General features: G+C 37.3%; 2 protein-coding genes across 4 annotated transcripts in view; one reads left to right on the top strand and one right to left on the bottom strand.

Annotated features, from left to right (window-relative positions):
• Window positions 1-11,528, bottom strand: part of LOC117213554 — a 34,568-nt gene extending 23,040 nt beyond the window's left edge. Inside the window, exon 1 of the mRNA XM_033458983.1 lies at window positions 11,338-11,528. Coding sequence (XP_033314874.1) covers window positions 11,338-11,415 — 78 coding nt within the window. The 5' untranslated portion in view covers window positions 11,416-11,528. The remainder of the gene's footprint in view (window positions 1-11,337) is intronic.
• The window catches only part of LOC117213552 (semaphorin-2A), a 553,485-nt gene that overhangs the window by 204,983 nt on the left and 327,405 nt on the right, over window positions 1-21,097 (top strand). The window lies entirely within an intron of this gene.

Genomic DNA, 21,097 nt, shown 5'->3' with positions numbered 1-21,097 from the left:
TGTCAATGCCTGTGACGCTTAAAATTCCGAAGTCTGTGCGACTACTTCAATATCTTAATAACTTTAACTTCGTCCTTGTCGCACTTTGTACATTTTAGAATGAATTTTTTAATATATTGATCTATTCACGATATGACCACCCTATTCTCCTTTCAATTTTCCTCCCACCATCTACTAATAAAACTGATAAAACTAAATAAAACATGCTAGTAGGAATAAAGAAAAAAAGATCAGTCTGCGAATTTTTATATTTTATGGACACGATTAAAGAAATAAAACTCAAATAGGTATTCGCTTTACTTATTAAAAATTATAATAAGTACTCTATTTTGGATATTTTGTATATTTTTATATATGTACATTATGCTATATGATAAAGGTAGTATAAAAAAGATGTACCACAGTAAAGAAAACACGCGGGATAAATCGAAGACGAGAAAAAAACGAGTAACAAGTAGAACGAGGAACTCTCGGCGACTTTCGTCGAAGAGGGCTAGATAGAGAGACAGTAAGTAAGCGAGAGAGACCGTTACTGTCGTATAGAGGAGTGCGCATGAGTGTACAGTGTAGAGAAAAGTAAGCAACAGGGGGTTAAGGGTGGCGAAATAGCGTTCTTTGTGCCCGCTAGTCTTACTAGCGTCTCACTCGTTTTATGGCGCTGCTCGGCCATAACGACACCCATTGCATTGTGCTCCGTATAAAGCGGTTGACTAAATCTCGGCCCTGGCATCGAGACCAGAATCTTCGTGAGCCTTTCCTCCTTTCTCCTGTGCCATTCGACCAGCCTGTTTCCCTTCTAATGTGCCAGATGACAAAAGAAACGAATCGGCACTTCGCTGCCAACCTCCACTTCACCTCTACGCAAATGATCCTCCATCGTAGACCAAGTGGAAAGAAGTTCATGACGTTCCTCCGCAGTGAAATTTACCGACGATCGTACGATACGGCCTTTCAGCCGAAAATTTGCCGCTCGGAGAAAATAGCGGAATGGGAATTGCGATATTGAATTGCTTCTATTAAAATTTAAGCCGTCTCGCGTTTTTACGAAGGTTATTTTTGTCGCTTTCACGTGGCTGGTTTGAAGGGAGTTCTTTCTTTTACGGGAAAAGGTGTCAAGAGTTTTTAGGACACAGGTTGAGTAAGGATGAAAAGGAAAGCGTTTTGGAATATTTTAATTTACTTTCGTTCACAGCGTTTTAAACTTAATTTGCTTAGTATTGTAGGAATGTTTGAGTAAAGCTTTCACACTCTGCAATGGAAATGTGTGAATCATTTGACTTCATATTCGAAGAAGTCGATACATTTCAATATCAAAAAGTATAAATAATTAATTTTTAATACTGGAAAAATCTAACGATTAAATTCGATGAAATTGAGTTTAGCTTCTATGTGTATCATATAATCAATATAACGTTCGTCGTATTATAGTCATACCTAAGCTCGTATGTATCACTATCCGTAAGATTATTTAATAAAACTTACAATTATTTAAGCTCTGTAGTACACAACCTAAAGTTTTCTCCCTTTAGAAATTTCCATTTATATCATACATAAACCCTTAGTCGAAAGACGAATCTTTGAATACTTCTCTCTTTTATGTGTATAATAATGAATATCATGCTTAATAAACTCGCAGAATATCAGACAACAGATTAAGTAGTATTAAACGCACTACTTTTTAATGGTTGCTCCATTAAAGTTTCACATTAACGCGTAAAAACATCGTAACGAGTCGGTAGTTCATTTTTTCAAGTATCAGATCTCTGGGGTGTTGCATTTAACCACGGACGCGTCTAGCGATTATTTCCGGGCCCTTGGAGGTTTATATCCTTTCCCCGAGCTAGAGGCATGATAATAGAGAGCCGGTTGACGCGCCACTGTTTTTGGAACTGGAATTATTGCCGGTTCCACGAACGCCTGATTTACATTTATTGCGCTGCTTGCGTAATGGTGTCGCTATATCTTCGGTTATTCCAACTAATTATACTCCCATTCCGATAAAATATGACCTACGCGCGTCGGCCGCTCGTTTTGCGTTGGCTCGTCCCGCGATTCGTAAGAATTATCCATTGTTTTTTCCTGCAATCGATTAATCGGCGTCATTGTCATGTCGTGTTATTTCATTAAAATTCTGAATTCCGAAATGAGTTATCGGGTAAACTATCGTTTTCCGAATGCATCGATGCGAATGTGTCCACAGTTCGATAATTCACGTGATAACATTCTTTATGTACGAAACTTTGTTTTCGTTTGAAAGGAATTTTACGAGTTTTTTTCTCTTAAAGAGTAAAAACACGTATTACAGTTTTGCTTGGTGACGTAACATCGTTCTTTCATCCTTTAGCAACTTCATGCTCGTAAAGTTTTTAAACTCTTCCGTGTTGTTAAACATGTCGGAAAATAAAAAAACATTTGTATTATACCTTGCACATATGGTTTGCGCAATAAAATGAAAAAGAAGTCGAATCCAACTACAACGGAATAAAATTATGGAATAAAGCAAAATAATTTATCTGAAATATCTCAGTTATTCCTGCAAGTTCAAAAACTAATTGCACGCGTGGCAAGGAAGCAGAAGTCAAAAGAGACGTTACTCCCAGAAACTAATCAATCAATCTATTTCTGACATCACAAGCTAAAACCTTTCACGCGTTTGATCTATACCGTGCGCTGATCCACGAGCGGGAGGAAACTTACACACCGTACGATCCTGACTTGGAGATAATTTTCGTGGTCGACAGGTAATTACATTTAGAGCTGAAACGGACGGAAGACTCGACTACGTAGTCAGAACTGCCGAATAATCCCGTTGCCGATAACGGCGGTGCAGATTCCTCTGGGTGGTGGTCGGCCGCGTTCCCAGAGCTTCGGTTTCTCGGATCGCCCGCTGTCTCAGCAACCGCTTCGCCTCTTAATTGGCCTCGTTCGTTACGATTACTCGAACGATACATCCTTTTTATTGGCGACTGTCGTACTATTATTCAACCGCGAACCACTGCGCCGTCACGGCTCGTTCCATGAATTCCTGGTCAATATTTGATGAAGGAAGAAGAAACTTCGATAAAGGCTTTCGATTAATTTAACCCGGATCGTCATCCGCTCGAACAACGTGTACATTGTATATTGAACTCTCCACGACCACTAGAGACGGACATCATGCTTTATCGCGCATACTTTGGAAACTTCTATTTAGCAGTGATCGCAAATTGCGTGAACAACCAGCGATCAGTGGAGTGGATGGCTCGTGGCTCCGTCAAGCACTTTCCGCGTATGCTTTCGACGGTTGATGGCTCTGCATAGATAATGTGGACAATTAGTGCTGATCGAAACGACGAACTCGTCGGTTTAGAACGAATATCTTTGCGTTTTGAACGTGTTTTCGTGTTTTTAAAAGATATTACAGGTTCACGTTTAAATGAATATGGAAATTGCATATTTGTGTTTAATCAATTCGAAATTATTGAAGTTATTTAAAAATACATGGAAAACATACATTTTCTATTCATAGAAAGTATACATGTATGACATAAAATGTATGTAAATGTATGACGTGAAACCTTGTCATACATTTCTTTAATATACATGTATTGCAAAGCTTGTCGACAAACGATACCAGTCGAACAAGGGTTGAAGAAGAGTCAGCGCTTGAGACTGGATTTGCACGCATGTAAATATGTATATTATATATCTCTGTAAATTTGAGACATTTCTACATCTCGAAGGATAAACACGAGAAAAAACAGACAAGGAAGATACAGAATAAAAAGGAAAGGAAGAAAAGAAGAAAAGTTTTGTCATAACTCATTGAAGATCCGTGATCTTTATATTTATCCGAAACATCAACACATCTCTTTTTTTACTCCGACGAATCTTGTCCCGAATTGTTTCCGTAATCCACGATATATCGCGAATAACAAAGTCAAACGACAGAGAGCAAATCATGATCGGGAAAGGAAATAAAATTCGAACCCACGAGGCAACAAAGCAGCAACAAAACGCGTCGAATTTCCTCTTTCGATTTCGCGAGCACTATTCAATTTCCCGAGGTACCGCGACCAAGGGACATTTCTTCCTTCACCCCTCGCTGTTTTTTTCCGAAATACTTTTTCTACTTCGTTCCGCCTTTCTGTCTGACACGACGGTGATTGCCGGCCGCAATTCCGCTCTCTGCTCGTTCGAGGGTTCGGTTGACTCGAAGCGAGAAGAAATGGCCTTGCCGCGAGTAACGTAGTTAGACGAACGCGTGGCCAATGAGCCATTTGCTCTCCAACCCCTCTGGGCTTATTTTTCCGTCTCTTCTCTCCGAGAACACCAGCCACCAACTGCCTTTTGTGCTGCTTTCTACTTTCGTTTCTCTGCTCGATCGTTCTGGTGTTGGATTGGTTCCCGTTAACGAGAGGTTGGTAATGGGGTACAATGGTTGATAATCTTGTATTAGATTTGGTTATCCCAACCACTCCGGCGCCGCTATGAGCTGTGATTCAGATATAATTGAGTTACGAAAGTATGTGTGTACGCCTGATGCAAATCGTTTACCAAATCAAGTTATTATTAACTGCTGTAGTTGGAAGAATTGTTTTAAATAATCAACTTGACAACAATGATAATATTTTTTTTAACTTTAGTAATCGATTGTATTTTTATAACAATGAAAATGTGCAGTATATATTTAAAACATTTCGTTTTCGCAGTATTGATGTCTCCAAACAAATATCGATGAATAATGTATCCAACATTTAAGAAGTATCATATGGAAAGTTAATATCGAACAATGAGTATCATAAATATAAAGTGGAATTTTTGCAGGTTGATTTGGAAGCAAATACGTTTATTTGTGATTTGGCAAATACTATGCTAATACGACTTTCTAAATTCTGATGTGTATGGTACTTAATTGTTAATCCCTCGAAGAAGAATGTCTATCTTTCAATCGAATTCCAAATGTTCCATCTCACAGATGCATACGTTGAATCGTTTAAATTTTGAAACGGAGCACTTGTCTTCATTCAATTCTCTTTTCCACTTGTCGCTTTGTTCTTCTCCACCTTGCCAAGCTGAAAGCTCGCCTCGTCTCCTCATTCTCGAGACCAGTTATCATCGAGATTTGCCCCTTTTTCCGATTATCTTAGATTAAGCGAAGGCTCGAGTCCTTAGGACCGAAGATTTCAGGCCAGAGAAAGAGAGAAAGGGAAGAAGGACGTATCGAGATATGTCGGCTGTGAACCTAATCGAATTTCTTTTACCGCGTTGATGCCGACCACGCTTATCGGGCGGAATTTCCTACCGTAGCGAGATAAGCATTTTCTATGAAAGTTTAATTTATCGGCTGCGGAGCCATCGAGAAGGAATTCGTTCCATCGCATCGTCGCGTTCGCTAATGGCCGGTAAATATTGAATCGGCACGAATAATTAATTCCCTCGGAAATTCTAGTTTATGCGTCAGTGGTAATAAAAACTAGAGCAGTTATCGGGGTAAGGTTCGATCTGATCGACGACGTTTAACCGTATCAGAATTTAAATGAGAATTCACGATCCGTCCAGTTTTAATCTCGCCGCGACGTCGCGATTGAAAATTGCGTCTATACCGCAAATAATGTAATAAACCAAACGTCTATTTAATAAGAACAAGAAATTTTTATTCAACGTTCTAATTATGTAACATATTCGAGTCACGTTTCCTTTTTAATTATTTTAGCTCATGACGTTTATCTTATTTAAGTTTGCACTTTATCATAGAAAAAGGAATATTGGCGTCAAGTTTGCAAGAGCATTTATACGAGTGTTTATTCTGCGAAGTACCCTTTCAAGGGTCAAGCTTTTCGCTTTTTACGCAGTATGAGTATATTCAGCGAGAAGTATGTAGTAGTTTCCGGTATAGTACAAAACGGATTTATCATACAATAATTATATTAATATAATAACATAAATAAATTTATCATTCTAGAAAAATTCTAAATAATTTTGTGTTCAATTTTTAATTATTCTAAATTCTAAGAATAAAAATAGATAAAGTAATTCGAAATTAACGAACGTTTTATTCGACCAACGTAATTAACATTCCCGTTCACTCACGGTCGTCGCTGAAATCCTCTTTAATCAAACGTTTCGATAATCGATGGCCGGATTTTGTCGTAAATCGACGTTGTCGTGTGCAACGAAGGTCGAAAACTTCTTTTCGCGTTGGGCAAAGTTGCTGAAACGAGGTACGGCTACGGACGCGGTGCTTGGTAAAGTAAAGTAAATAATGATTAGGGCGATTTGTATTTTTACGTCGTGCCTGATTTCCGTTGGGTAAATATTGCGAGTTTTCTTAAGACCGTACTTCTGCTTTCCCCGACCACCGGCATCGTTCTGTCTCCCCGTCGACTTTCCGCTTTTCCTCGAGCGACGACGCCGTGAGTTCCGTCGAATACAGGTCTTAGGACAAGGTTCTTCCGTTTACACACGAGTGTTAAACATCTTTCTCGAACAGTTCCGAATCTGCTTCGTCTTCCGGGTATTTGAGAATCATTTTTCTTACCGATGCTATCCGCCATCGTAGCCGCGTAGTCGGAAATGTTCTTTGTGAAAGGAATAAAGTTGTGATGATGAAGATTAAATGAGTGCTTACTGGTTGTACTGATAAAGAGGTTTTTGAGATATAATTTTTCAAAGAATATTTAACAGATGCAGATATTTTATGACTGCACAGAACAACTGAACTACTGATCATTTGCAGAGATATTATCGTAATAAGTTCGAAATTGTAGACTCAATGTATCTTTCAAGTATTACAAATTCTAATTTAATATAACTAATTAATGATATAACTAATAGCATTACAAATTTGGACAAACAGTATCTCTTGCGTTATCGTGAATACACGTTCTAAAATAAAATCACCTATTGCATTTTAAATATTAAACCTAGAGCAATAGAATCCATCCACAAAGGAATCAGTATACTCAATCAGCGAAAGTAGCTGAACGATCCGCAAAACGCGGTTACGATAACAGGTATCTGTCCCACGCTACCGGACATTAGAAACAGCAGAATTCCCAATAACGAAGCGTCGAAACTAACCGATGGGTTATAGCAGGATTCTGGAATGTAGTTAAATCGCACAAGAACGTTAATCGCGTGTCTGGATCATTCGTGCTCCTAGAATGAAACAGTCTGCTAATTTAATTGAAGAACGGTATGCACCGCTTCGATGGAACGAGCCAAGCTATAAAGACTATCTCGTTGAGCAACGCAGTTCCTCTCGCAAAATATATCAAATCGCACGCGAAACTTTCTAGCAAACAAGAAAAATGGGAATGGAACGCGTTCATCCGGGCGAGTAGTGCTTGATGTTCTACGGAAATGTGAATTGGTTGCCTTCGGTACCAATTTTTTACTCTTTTTTCTTCTTTTTTCTACGTCTCTTTTTTATTTTTTTTTTTCTTCTTCCTTTTTTTGTTTCGTCAAACCATTCTAGCTTACACGTTTGTAAAATCACGGGCGAAATGATGTACAGACACGATGTTCAGCAGCGACCGTTCAAGTGGAATCGGTTGTAGTAGGCTGAGGAGCCATGTTTTCGTAGCCCATGCGGAAACCAGCGGAACATCGGTTCGTTCGCGTGTACGCGTGCCTTCAAAGAGCGATTTTTTATAGCTTTTTTTTTGACGAGGGGCAAATTTTGTCGGTTTTATTCGATCGCTACACGTATCGTTGGTTGGCGCGATCGCAGACCACGTTTCTTTATTCATCTCCGTATTCCGAAATGGATACCTTGCCGATGTAATTGAACGCGGAATACTGTGAAAGGAGTGAAAGGGATATTCCAGACAGGTGCAAAAATGGAGGCAAGAAAAGTGTGCACGAATGAGAAGTGATTGTAATTTATATCTGTGTATGGGATTATATATTTCTGAATATTGTTATTCGTTAGAGACGAAATGTTTCATTAAGCGTATGTATTAATATTATCGTTATTAATTTCGTTTAATTATTAAATTATTATTTTAGAACTTAATAATTTCCAGCCACCAACTTAGTTTTTAAATTATCACACGAAATAATCTTCTTAAGAAAACATAATCAAATTTCCAGCAATATTTATAAATGTAATAATTATAAATACAATCTGTAGAAAATCTGTAACTCAAACGTTATTAAATTTATTCGAAATAGTCTTTTGAGATATGTATGCACTTGTATCATAATAACACAGTCGGAAGACGGATGGCTTTCAACAGAAAGTACTGCTAAATCATTATTACTAAACTTTAAATTGTAGTGAACTGAAATGAGACTAAATGATAATGTTCTATAGTGCATCTCATAATACAAAATTTAATATTGATACGTTCACAATATAAGGTATTTCAGTGTGAGAGAAGTATACTTTGTCTGATCAATAAAGATCGTAATTACTAATTATCGTAATATTGTACATCTCGTATTAAATATTCTTGCCGCCTTCCCTCAAATAAATTTATGCAAGCACAAAACACAAGTTCGTGTTCACACGCGAATATGGAAATATGCATGCTTCACTGGGCCAGCGTATCATGTATGGAAACATCTTCCGAGAAATTTCAATTGTAATCAAAATTCTCCATCATCTATGATACGCTCGACAGAGTATACAATTTTTGCCACATATTTTGCATGTTTAAGGAAGCCCTATTTTCGTATCGATAGAACGTTTGCATTGGCATCAAGGAATCACTTATGACAGGAATCCTAATAAATGAAAAATCTTTTGATATAATTAACGCTACGAATTAAAATTAACTAAAATAACGCGTTGTAGATTTTATCGGTTATTGAATATATATAAACATTTTGTAAAATTAGTTTCGAGTGTTATTGAAATTAATTATAATTATCTGTGCATAATATATTTAGAAATATACGTATGCGTATACTTCCGTTTAAAAGCTTGGACAAACTTTTTTCTGGACAAAATATGCCTTTTTGTAGACTTTTCTACGAAATATATTATAACCATAATTTTCATTTTTAAATATAATTAATTATACTTTCAATAAAAACCAATCTATAAAATCGGTTGCTTAATCAATAATAATTAGCAAAGCAAATATTACACAGTTCATTTAACCACTTTGATGGTTACTTAATTTCCAAATATCCTGATTATAACTCGCTAAATTTTCTCTCCTGATAAAAAGAAGCACCTTCTGTTTAAATTTCGTGCTTGAAACGTCCTTTTATCCGAGATGCTGAGAGTCGAGCTAACTTTTCCAGCTACAAATTAGGGAGTAAATGGCGCGAAACGGGTTGTCGCAGTATTCCAGAGGATATTGCAGCGATGTATCGCATTACTGTAACGCGAACCAACGGCCTCGCTCGTATCGTTGGCAATGGCGACGACAACGACAAGGAAGAGGAAGAAGAAGAAGAAGAAGTCGGAAGAAGAAACGAAACGGTCCAGGATCGCGGAAACTACGCTCGTCGGCCGAGTTTCATCGGATCTGCGTTAACGGCTAACTCGAAGCTACGTTAAATTAAACAGAGGGGAGATAAGTTTGGACGTGTCGCTAACTTTGCTCCTCTCGAACCACCCCTTCTTGCAAACTAGCCTTCTTCATCGCCGGCAATCTCGGCTGTTGCCACGTTTTCGCCACTGTCGCGATACGAACATGCCAAATGTTGAAAGTTACCACTTGGATCTTTCATATTATATATTTGGTATTGATAATATCACAGAGATTAATGTGTAGAGTGCCACTAGCTGAAAGAATAATCTTTCTGATATATAAGCAATATTTAAAATCAGTGAAATAAATTTATGACAACATATGATTGAATTTGTTTTTAAATAATGTTATGCTCTAGCAATTGGTTTTTATATATACTTTTAGTATGCATAATAACTTGTACATGTGTGTTGATATCTTTCATAAAAGATTGACATTATGTTTTTATCAGAATCTTATTTGTTATCTTGTTATCTGCCTATCTTTTTATCAGAAATAGGCAAACGGAATTTAAAAAAAAGTATCTGTTGCAAGAATTAATAAAGCATTAGTATAATCCCAAAATAAGGTGAAATCGAGCATACATTTTTATTACATATTTCGAATCCGTTTCAGAAATTTAACATTACGGCTTTATTATATATAATTAGCCATTCACCTCTGGAGTATCGAAAATATCGTCGTAAATCGTTGTAAAATTTCATGGTTCACGATTCCCAGAAATTAAAATTAAATTTAATATTAGCGTTACCTGAAATAATATTTTATTACGAACGCAATTCGCATTTAAGCACAATTAGACCTTAACCACGAGTGTAGCGCGATATTACAGAACAAAGGGTTAGGTTACACTCTATATATGGAAAACTTGGGTGGTGTCGAGCTGCTCGATGCGCAGACATTATCGACATGCGCAAAAATAACGAGCCTCCTTCGGACACAATGAACGAGAATGTATGAATAATAATAGGCGATACGTATTTCCGGTTGATGTTCCAGTTTAGCCAAAAGGGAAACGTGTTCGCATTCGGTATCAAACTTGTTCCTGCCAACGATTCGTTCGCTAAAATAAATAATGATCAAAATTAACTTACTTACTGCAAGATATTAACTTACTGCAAGGTTTATACGTTTCCATCAAATCATTATTAGAAAATCAATGTTCCTTATCAAAAATTTAAATTTGGTCTATTAGTATATTGTATTATAATATATAGATATAATAATAGAATATACTATATTTTAAATTTCTAGCAAATGAAGACAGCTTTAATAAAGACAATCATTTCGCAAATTCAATCGTTAAAAAATAACATAAATAACGAGTAACTAACTTCTTTAATGAGAAGAAAATTTGCTCTCATAAAGTTCAAAATGAAAAAGTGAAAAAATTTCAAACATCGTATACTTAAATAAAATATTCACCCTCCAAGTCTGTCGAAAACAAATTCGGTCGAACAAATTAAAATTCTCTAGCACGTACAAAAAATATTTCGTCTTTTACATGAAACAAAGCAAACTAATTTGTGCCTTTGTGCGTCTCTTAAATTTCAGCAAATCAATATCTATATGCTAATTGTATCACGCTTCGCGTATACGATCGCTTCAACAATTATACGATCACTCAAATTAATACTTGAACGCGTTGCATACAACCATTATGTACCATCGTTTCAACTTTCATAGTCGTGGAAAATCCAAAGTGTCTGAGAAAACCGGTCGCTAAGCCGACAGCAGAAGTACAGTGACTGGCATCGTGGCCCTAACAGAGCCTTCGTATTTTATCTAAATGACGTGAAAAGGGAGGCAATGTTCGAAGTCAGGTCGGGTCGCGCCCTTAACATCCAGTCCCTTTCTATCCACTCACCCTTTCCTTCGAGGCCATCTTCACCCTGTCCGTGCGCCGTTTCCTCTCTCGAACTTTCCTTCCCCGTCTCACCACCATAGGGAGCGCTTTAAAACCCGTGGAACACCGGGGTCGAACTCCCTTCCCAGGTATTATCTCGTCGGCTGTTCCATCGCGTAATGCGGAACCACGGTATACCGTCGCGTTTAAGGGCAAAAATAGCGACACCCCTCGTGGCCTCTCTTTATTCGTGCTTCGGTCCATGAGCAGCGGGGACAGGTGGAAAGCGTGGCGTGGAAAAGTCTCGTGCGTGCGGGGCGCGAGAACCGCGGCTAATGGAGATGCTATGTAGGCGGATCGTATAAAATTTTATGGGCATAACCCGGTCGCCGGCCGCCGGTTACTCCAGAGGAGGGTTTCTGCTCCTTTATGGTCCTTTCCCTTGCATCGAGAACGTATTTCTTTGGAACGACCATTCGTTAAATTTTTCAGATATATACGAACCATTTATTTGTTAAATTAATTAACTTCGCGAAATTGAAAATGGAGAAAATCGATGTAACTGTATAAGATAAGAATCGATCACGAGTGCTTTGGCACTAAAATCTGAAAACCTCCATAAGGCGGAGTTAATCACTTCTATGTGACCTCTTCTATATGATTCTATGTACTATATGTGAATTCAATGTAACAGGAGAATCAGATGATGGATAATGTTCAATCGAAAAGCGTGTTCTGGTTAATTAATGGTCTGAAATTATTTGTGAAGGAGTTAGATCGGTGCTAGGGTTATTTTTACCCTTGCAGATAGAAGGGTGTTGCGAACCCTACTTATATTTATAGGTATGAAACACTTGAGATTTTTATTGCTTCTTATGATGGAGGGTATAATTACTTGTTGTATGAATAGTCCATTATCTAAAAGACTGCGATTCTTAAAAAAATAAATAATAATATAGTAATATAGTATGTAAGTATAATGCTACTAACAATAATATAGTATAATGTTGCTAGTAATTAACTTTACACTATTATATCGTACGATGATCATGCAATCCCTCTATAAAGCTGTAGATAATTTTAAGATTCTTTTTATTGCAACACCTACTTCCTTCAGTCAAGTAACATGTTCCAAAATTTTCTACGGTACTCTAAATATACAACTACTTAAATTTTATATAATGAATTTGCAATTCAACAATTTAATTCAGAATCGGGATGTAGGAACGACGCGACTGTATAGCTAATATGAATTCTTTCTCTGGATTCATACGAGAAAGAAAGCACTCGAACCTTCGACCCTTATTGAAACCGCTTGTTGGCCACAGTTAGCAATGGATATAGGCCGCGATGTAAATGGTACGTAGAAGTGGCGTTCGACTAGATGGAAACTGACTCGACGAATGCATATCCGACGGTAAAAATTGGAATATCCTAGCGTAGAATACGAAAATCGACGGCGGAGAGGGACAACGTGTGATTTATATTCAATGGAGAATGGTTCTTCAAATTTTCGCCGGCACCGGGAAATCGACCGAGTTATATTGAACTACGATATTTTATGTAACTTCTGGCTATTTGCATGAGCCGATAGTTCAAGCGGTCGTACGTTTTATTCTGGATCATTTACATTTGTAATGCTGGCGAGTATATTTTCAAATTTCGATCAGATTGAGTCGTAAGCATTTGTGCATTAAGTTTTTGTGCTAGTTTGGGAATTGCTCGATAATTCCAACTGATCGAGGTAAACTATTCCACGATTTTTTAAATAAAATAGATGTTTTCCAAGAATATGTTCGCAGCCATTGCAATATTAGAATTTTAATCGTCAGGAGATACTTGCATAAAATTTGTATTTAAAAAATATATTTCCTCAGAAACCACACGAAATAAATTACTAACATGATTTGTGATAAACAATGACAAAAATATTTTTTAGCTCTAAAGCTACAGTCTCTTTAAAATCCTTGAACTTCCTCTCGAAACTTTTGAAATACTTGCCAACTCTTCGATAACTCATCAATTTTCATAAAATCATCTAACTAACTATACCCTAAATCATTCCTTCATCAAAATATTTTCAAAAGTAAACTAGCGTTCCTTCGTCTTCAGCTCATGTCCGCCACCATCAATGAATCTAACCTACACCGTTTCTCCCATCGTTCGAATCGTTTGATCCAACAATGAAGTTCGACGTCAAGCATCTTCCGACACGTTTGTTCTGCAAGAATCGAGAACAATGCGGTAACTAAACGAATCAAAGTGCTCCTCTTTATTTCGGCCCCTGGAGAGTATCCGTTAATCAGGTACGTACGTACACGCAAGGAAGGTAGGAAGGAAGGAAGGAAGGAAGGAAAGACCCTCGCGTTTCGGTCCATGTCCACGTGCACCGGCAGAGCCCATTCGGGGCCCGGTTGTTTGTTAAATATGCCACTTAGCCGTCAAGTCGAGCGCGGTTAGTTGTTTGTTTTACTTGAAGCACTCGCGATAATTATTCATCGTTGCCTTTATGGCACGCCTCGCCCTTCGAGAGCATGCCAGCCGAGGAATAACGACGAGGTCCTCTCTCTATTGACTTGATGGTACTCGCGAGAGGCCCCCTGCTCCTCAATCGTTCGACTTCACGAAGAATAAACTGCGAAAAGGACTCGTTCTCTTGCACACTTGCTCCCCGTTATGCTCCGCATTCAAGCCGAATGCAATCGTTCCCTTTTTCTGTCTCTTTCCCTTCCTTGATCCCTTGCAGCAGTGATTCTACCCTCTTCTCCGGCTTCTATCCTTCTCCTTTTTTTTATCTTCTTTCTCCCCTACTCCAGATGGCATTGTGGCCGTCAAACGACGTAATAACGATAAGAGCGTTCTCTCGCAGAGGAAAGAAAAAGAATTTCTTGTCGTTGCTCGACCCAGGACTGACTGTTCGTGTCTTGTCGTGAAGCCGAGACACGAACGGAGCGTATTATTGTTTCGTTACCTACGAACGGACTTCCATCGATTTCTGTTTAGTTGAAAACGGCTGAGTGCCACGCTATTTCGTTCCATCATCGCCTCTAAACGCGACAACCAAGTAATGGGGGGAGAAAAAACGAGTCGAGGCAGAGTTCACCTGGGCGTCGATCGCTGATGGAAATGTTTGATGAAACGTGAAATAAAGACGATTGGAATGTCGAGATTAATGGCACGGACAATGACTAAGAAATTACTTCGATCTCTGCGTTCCTTTCAATTTATACTTTTAACACAACAAAACAATATCAAAAATATTGCTATCACTATAACGTAATACGTTTATTTAATTTGTAGACACTACGTTCAAGATGTACATTGATCTTACAATTAGAAATCTTGTAAGCTACTCTAAAGTGTACAATATTTCGTAGGAATTCCTTTACGCACTTTTCGAATAAATCTTTCAATGTTGTTGCTTCATTACAATTCTACAGTTTAAAAGATTATTTTATTAACCCTAATTATTACACATCGTACAATCGCTACAATAGAACAGTCATCTGTATCATATTATTATAAAAGGGAAAAACAGGAAACTCTTTTCGCGCTACGGCACTCGTGAAAATATAACAAAAAGATCGTCCCAATTAATCCCAACTAAATCTGCTCAATCGTGTGATTCATGTCGTATTCAAAACATATTTAACCATCCTCATCGCGGTACGTACAACTCCCCGTATGAAAGCAACCGTCTCATAAGCATCGCAAAATAACCGGATCCTGGGAGGAACGAGGGGGTAACACGTTGTGGCGTAGTCGGCTCGCCCCCAGCGTGAAAATTCCGATTCGCTCGAGTGTACCGCTTTCACTCGTCGTTAAAGTCTCGGCGGGCCTTCATCGTCGCGGTTTAATTTCGGCTACAAGGCGAAACTTTCCGGCCGCGCGAGATCGAGCGAAAGCCATTGGACCAGCGCCGACGACGGACGATCCCCGTGGCCGAAGCTAACGACGACGTCGGGGGACGATGTTTGCGCTCTCTTCTACCCCAAAAACCTGAAAGGGTTCTCCTGTAGATTAGAAAGACCGCGGTATATGTATTTCGCCTACGAAAGGGTAGATTGGCTTTCTGTCTCTATTAGACCGCGTCTCGCCCTTCCTTCTGCTTCTCCACCGGCAAACTATCCCTCCGACTATCTCGTGCCGTTGGCCTACCCTGGCCTTTTCTGGCGCCGCGATATTAACTCCGGGCCTTCTAGACTATCCTTTCATTCTCGTACGTCGGGAAATCGTGCCAGCGACGCGATGCAGATAATCGACGATTTGCTGTTCATGTGAAATCCGGCTGTTTGAATCAATTAAGCGTCTATTTTTAGATAGTTTTATTCTGTTTCTGTTGAGATGCCATGTAGATGTTTTTCTTTTTTTACGGACAAAGTGCGTACCTTATTACGATTGTCTTTCTCTGTGAATTATGTGAAACTACAGGCCGTGATGGTGTTACAAGGAGATGGGAATCTTAAAAAATATTTAGGGATTTTAGATATATAAAAAGTGTTGGTGTAATTTTACTTTCCAGCGAAGCATTTTTTTTATCTGGTTCTATGTGTTTCATTCTCATAGTATCAAATTTTTATAACCATGCTAGACGATATGAAATGTGCTTGAATTGTACTTATTAATTAAATATAATACGCCTTTACTTTTCGTAGCAACTGTAGACAAATTTTATTAACCACGTGAAATCGTTGGATTATAGATTTTTCTACGACTAAAGTATTTGTCTTTCTAGTCACATAAAGAATATTTTGAAACAAAACAAGTGAATACTTAAAAGGAAGAAATATATCGTTTAAATTATTTTATGAATCCATTACTTTAGATACATGGAATTTTCTATTTTATTTTTTGTCATATCTATCTGTTCCATGTTATCTTTAAATTCCAACAGCAATTAATTTCATTGCGTTAAAATTTACGATCGTTCTATTCGTATGTTTCAGATGGTGAGTGTTTCAGACACAAAATACGCAATTTCATGATTTCACAGGAGAATAATAGTATTCAGGTAAACGTTATCACACGAATTTTCCACGTTAGTTTTCACCGATGAATAGCTTATCGAAGCTGTCGAAGATTAACTTTTCAAATACCGTCCGCAGAAATGAATTTTATCAGGAACGCGTTGAACCCCTAACAAATGGTATTACGTTCCCCTCGGTTATCTGATCAACATAACTCAATGCGGCCAGTGACCACCGTAACGCGATACACTGACCAAAACAATGCATGCGTTTACGGCGGTTTACGACCTTTGATAATTACGATATATCGATTATTTTAAACGAATTAAGCAAAGAAATACAATTAAATCAATCGATGAAAATTAATATTCATAAATTTATCGTATCAATATTGTCTAGTTATTTCAAACAATATAGGTAAATGGAGCAAGTTAATCGTTAACTCTGTTACAATCGTTAATTATATTTTTTAACTCGAATTTCGTATATCGTCCCATCGATGGCAATTTTTTGTGTTAATCTCGTTCATCCATCAAATTAAAATCCTTTAAAGTGATGCAGCGTTAAATATTTGTACAATATAGAAGAAATTGTTTAATTACTTAAAGAACTTTTTTACGTAATTTTTCGTAAGTTTCTAATTACTCATTTATTACAACTAGATTATGAACGTTTATGCAAATTTATATTTTACTTCACCAGTATAATTTCAAAAATGATAGCTATATGGAAATTCTTTTCGCCTACTATACATTATGATGTAGGTATAGAAGTAACTCACTTCAAATATTTGATATATGTATATATTTAAATTTCCAAATATTTAACTTGTATTTAAATTTACAAATATTTAAATTTGATTTGAAACTTATTTAAATTTTCAAATATTCAAATTTTCAAGTATTCATATTCAAATCTTTTTACGACTTGAAATTTTCCATAAATTCGCAAACATCCACAGTCTAAGCACAACGAACGAATCGTTGCCTTAATGTATTCTTATTTTTGTCACCCTGCCTTATAATTTCTCTGTGCAACAAATTTCCTTCTCGGATATTTAACGTATTGCTCACGTTAACTATGTACGAACTAAACACTCAAACGGTTCGAGACAAATCCTCAAGCCAGTCCCCAATTTCGAATCGACTCGAAACCGACGGTAAGCACATACGCGTAAGCCGCGTTTCTCCTCGAAATCGTTATCGTCTCTGAGTTGTAGCAACCACGCGTGTAAACATTTTCACAGTAAGCGTACCGAGGAATACGAAGAGTAATTGATGGGAGAAACCGCGGACCTCCGATTGAATGTCTCGCGATTTTCATACGCGGGGCGGGCGATTGATAATAATCACGGAGCGTATTCATCGGTTACAAACGAGATTACTCAGGTGGCCGGTGCGTTGATCAAAGCAGGATTCCCGGCGAAATACTCTAATTGGCGCGTGCATGCTTTGCCGGGGAATTTGATTTGCTTTCCGTTTGACGGAGGTCCGCAGATTGACCCTGACGATATTGCGATCCGTGTACTCTCGTTGGTGCTTCGGGTCAGAGAAGATTCAAGGCAATCTGAGGTCTGTGCACTCGCGCGCTCGCTGCATATATGAATACCAACAGTGGAAGGAAGTTTATTGGGAGGTCGGGAAGGGCAGGATTACTCGTTAAGTCAAGTTTAGATCGTGGTTAATCTTAGCTTCCCACCCCCGAAGTTATCGGCTGATAAACAGGAAAACGATGTACCGTTTATATTTGCCCGCTTCTATTTGCGTATCGCGAAACCTGCAACCGGAGGTAATGTTGCGTCTGTGGTTGATCCAACAACACCGTTTTGCGCCGACTATGATGAACTCAAATAATGGAGAAAAATTTTTTATATTTCTTGTAGTAAGATGCACTGATAGTTGGAGTTTTTGTTTTATTGAATCTTTTGTGAGATTACTACTTTGCGTAAATTTCCGAGATTACTTGAGATTAATATTTTAACGATTGGGACAAACTCATTGATTGTCTGCGCGAAATAGTCAAATTGCAATATTAAATATGAAATGTACAGTGGTTTGCGGAAGTATTCGAACACTTGTAGATACTTTTTATTAACGTATTATGTGCGATATACGAAATATTTTGAACTTTCAGTAGCACTGTAATGAAACCCAAGTTTGAAACAAATCTGAGAATATATGCATATAGAAATTTCAAGATATTTAGCGCGAGTATGTGTAAATATATTTCACAAAAATTGCGTATGTATATAGTAATCGATCATCTATCATGTTAATAAATCTTAATATTTTGTAGAACCATCTGTATACTGATTCTTTATTAAATATATGTCTGCAGTATTTCTAACTTCTATATACATTTACAGATTGATTTCAAATTTTATCAATATAATCATTACAGTTGTGTCTCGTGATAGTGTTAATGAAATTTCAAAAGGTTTTATATAACACACACATATACGCATAAAAGTTTCTTGTGCTAAATGTTCAAATACTTTGGAAATTGGCAAATGGGTATCACGCTTTAAAATTGTCTTCAATATTCAATTGTTTTAAGCCACGTTAAAGAATAAGAAATTTGCTGCAGTAACTTTATTATCTGAATCTTTCCTATGAATTTAAACCTCGGAAACGTATCTTGAAAGTTGCTGAAATTTATCGCTTGAAAAGTTAGAACTTGTACAATGCAAGATTCATAATCTTTCATCGAAGACTAACTAAAGACTATGACCGAAAACTGTCATTGGTATTAAAGTTTTATGCTCAAAAAGAAAGATAATAGACATTCTGGAAATAAGTAAGACATATCCATTTAGTTATTTCCAATAATTGTAGACTAGAATATGAAATTTTTTCGTATTTCTTCCATTCTTCCGATTTTATACTTATGGATTATTATTTTCCAGACACAGTATCTCAATTTTAGAACTGACGACAGCGCGAAATATTGAAATTATATTTAGTATGTCAAAATTAATTTCCAGGAACAGCGCCAATAGAATTACAAAGAAATTATTTTATTGATAATATGTTTTCCAACTGAAGTAAGAAGAGAAGTTTAACTTGCTATGTGGTGCTCGCTAAAATATTTTGTTCAAACGAACTGCCTACAAAAATGTCCCAATTTATAGTTTTACGAGGAAATTTTTACGTGAGGCAAAACGAAATGTATGAGAAACGAAAATAAGAAAGGTCGCGTTCTATTTGATACACGCGGCCTTGCAACATGCAACCGAATTTAATGCAGAAAATAGAAACAGTCGCTATTCTACTCGGGAAGTTTGCATTCTAACGTTACTAATTACGAGTTAACTCTACATAGACACTTGAGTATCTCAAGTTTCTTTGTAAAATATCAGTTTCAAACTTAGCCGAAACTTCATGTTGCATCTCGTAAACAATTAGCGAATATGGGGGATAGCTTGAACTTGCGTGACATGTCCAAGATATCCGAGCCAGTAGATGTAACGTGTCTCTTTTGAGGAACATCGTATCCTCTTAGTTATATCATAACCTCGCAGCACCTTTTAATAAGCACGTAAATACTCTTGCAACAGTTTCCCTTATAAATATTGTAACTTCGCGGAAACGTACAAAACGGGGAGCGAAGGAAATGTTACATGCAAATGACGACTATGGATGATAATTAAAAATGGAAATTCTATTATGCTTATAGATCGTGTTTATAATAGCGTGTATCGCTAATTATATAGAAGACAGTATTCTTTGATTTTATGATTCTATCTATCCAGGAAGTATAAAATAGAATGATTATTTTTCATCGAATCAGGTCCTATAATTCTATATTTGTATAAAATCATATACAAAAATAAAAAGGAAAATTACAGCTCTTCCAAAAACGTTCCACATATATTCTCGATAGTTCCATCTAAACTTTGTAGCTTCTGTAGTATATGGAAACATGTTCCAATATTTCAACACATTGGCACAATCTTCATCATAAGAAAAATGTCAACTTTTCTACTACACGTGTATTAAAATAGCACCAAAGTCACACCTAACGAATTCTATCTAACAATTGAAAATAAATTAGACACGTGCCAACCTTATCTTGTATCCCGCTTTCGTTGAGGATAAACTGAACGATCTTGGAGGATGCGTATTAGCCGCGATTCGACGAGGACAGATAAGCCATCAGTGTCAGTTTCAGAGATCTGAAAGCGTCCACTCGACAGTTACGTTAAAACGGGTTGATATCTATCGTCCTGCCCAGCCGAATGTCCTGTCAGGACTTTGTGATCCCCATCACGAGAGTCATACACGTCACCGGCATACCCGGGCTTGGTCCGTTTCGCAGATAACTCATATCCATCTATATTAATTCTCGGCGGTCGGTGTGCATGCGCACCCTCGGAAATTAAACTCCGTCTTTGCGTCCTGACGTGCCTCTGATTGTCATCGATCTGAAATTCCGGACCTTTATCCGACCTTTGCGATAATTACGATATATCTTGGACGCGTTATTAGTTTTGGCTTGACAGGGTATCTAATAGAATCGACGGGTGCGGGTTTCTGTTATGATGAAACTCGTGGAAAGTCAGCGATGAAACGGGAGGTGAAAATTTCTTGGATGATGAAGATTTATTTTATCTGTTTCATTTCTTTGAGAATCAAGCTTCTGCTTTTTCTTCTCCTCATATAATCAAGTCGTTTTAACTTCGATGAATTTCATTTGGAAATATATCAATATAGATATACCATATAATCAAAATTTTGTAATTCAAATTCTAATGCTCTTTTATTCATATAGGGATATTTCCTGTTTTAAATCTTTTTTTATTAATCATTTGAAAC

The sequence above is a fragment of the Bombus bifarius genome, unplaced genomic scaffold, assembly GCF_011952205.1.
Source record: "Bombus bifarius isolate JDL3187 unplaced genomic scaffold, Bbif_JDL3187 scf7180000009125, whole genome shotgun sequence".
Classification (NCBI taxonomy): domain Eukaryota; kingdom Metazoa; phylum Arthropoda; class Insecta; order Hymenoptera; family Apidae; genus Bombus; species Bombus bifarius.
The sequence above is the reverse complement of the archived record's forward strand: the minus strand, read 5'-3'. Positions and strand labels throughout refer to the sequence as shown.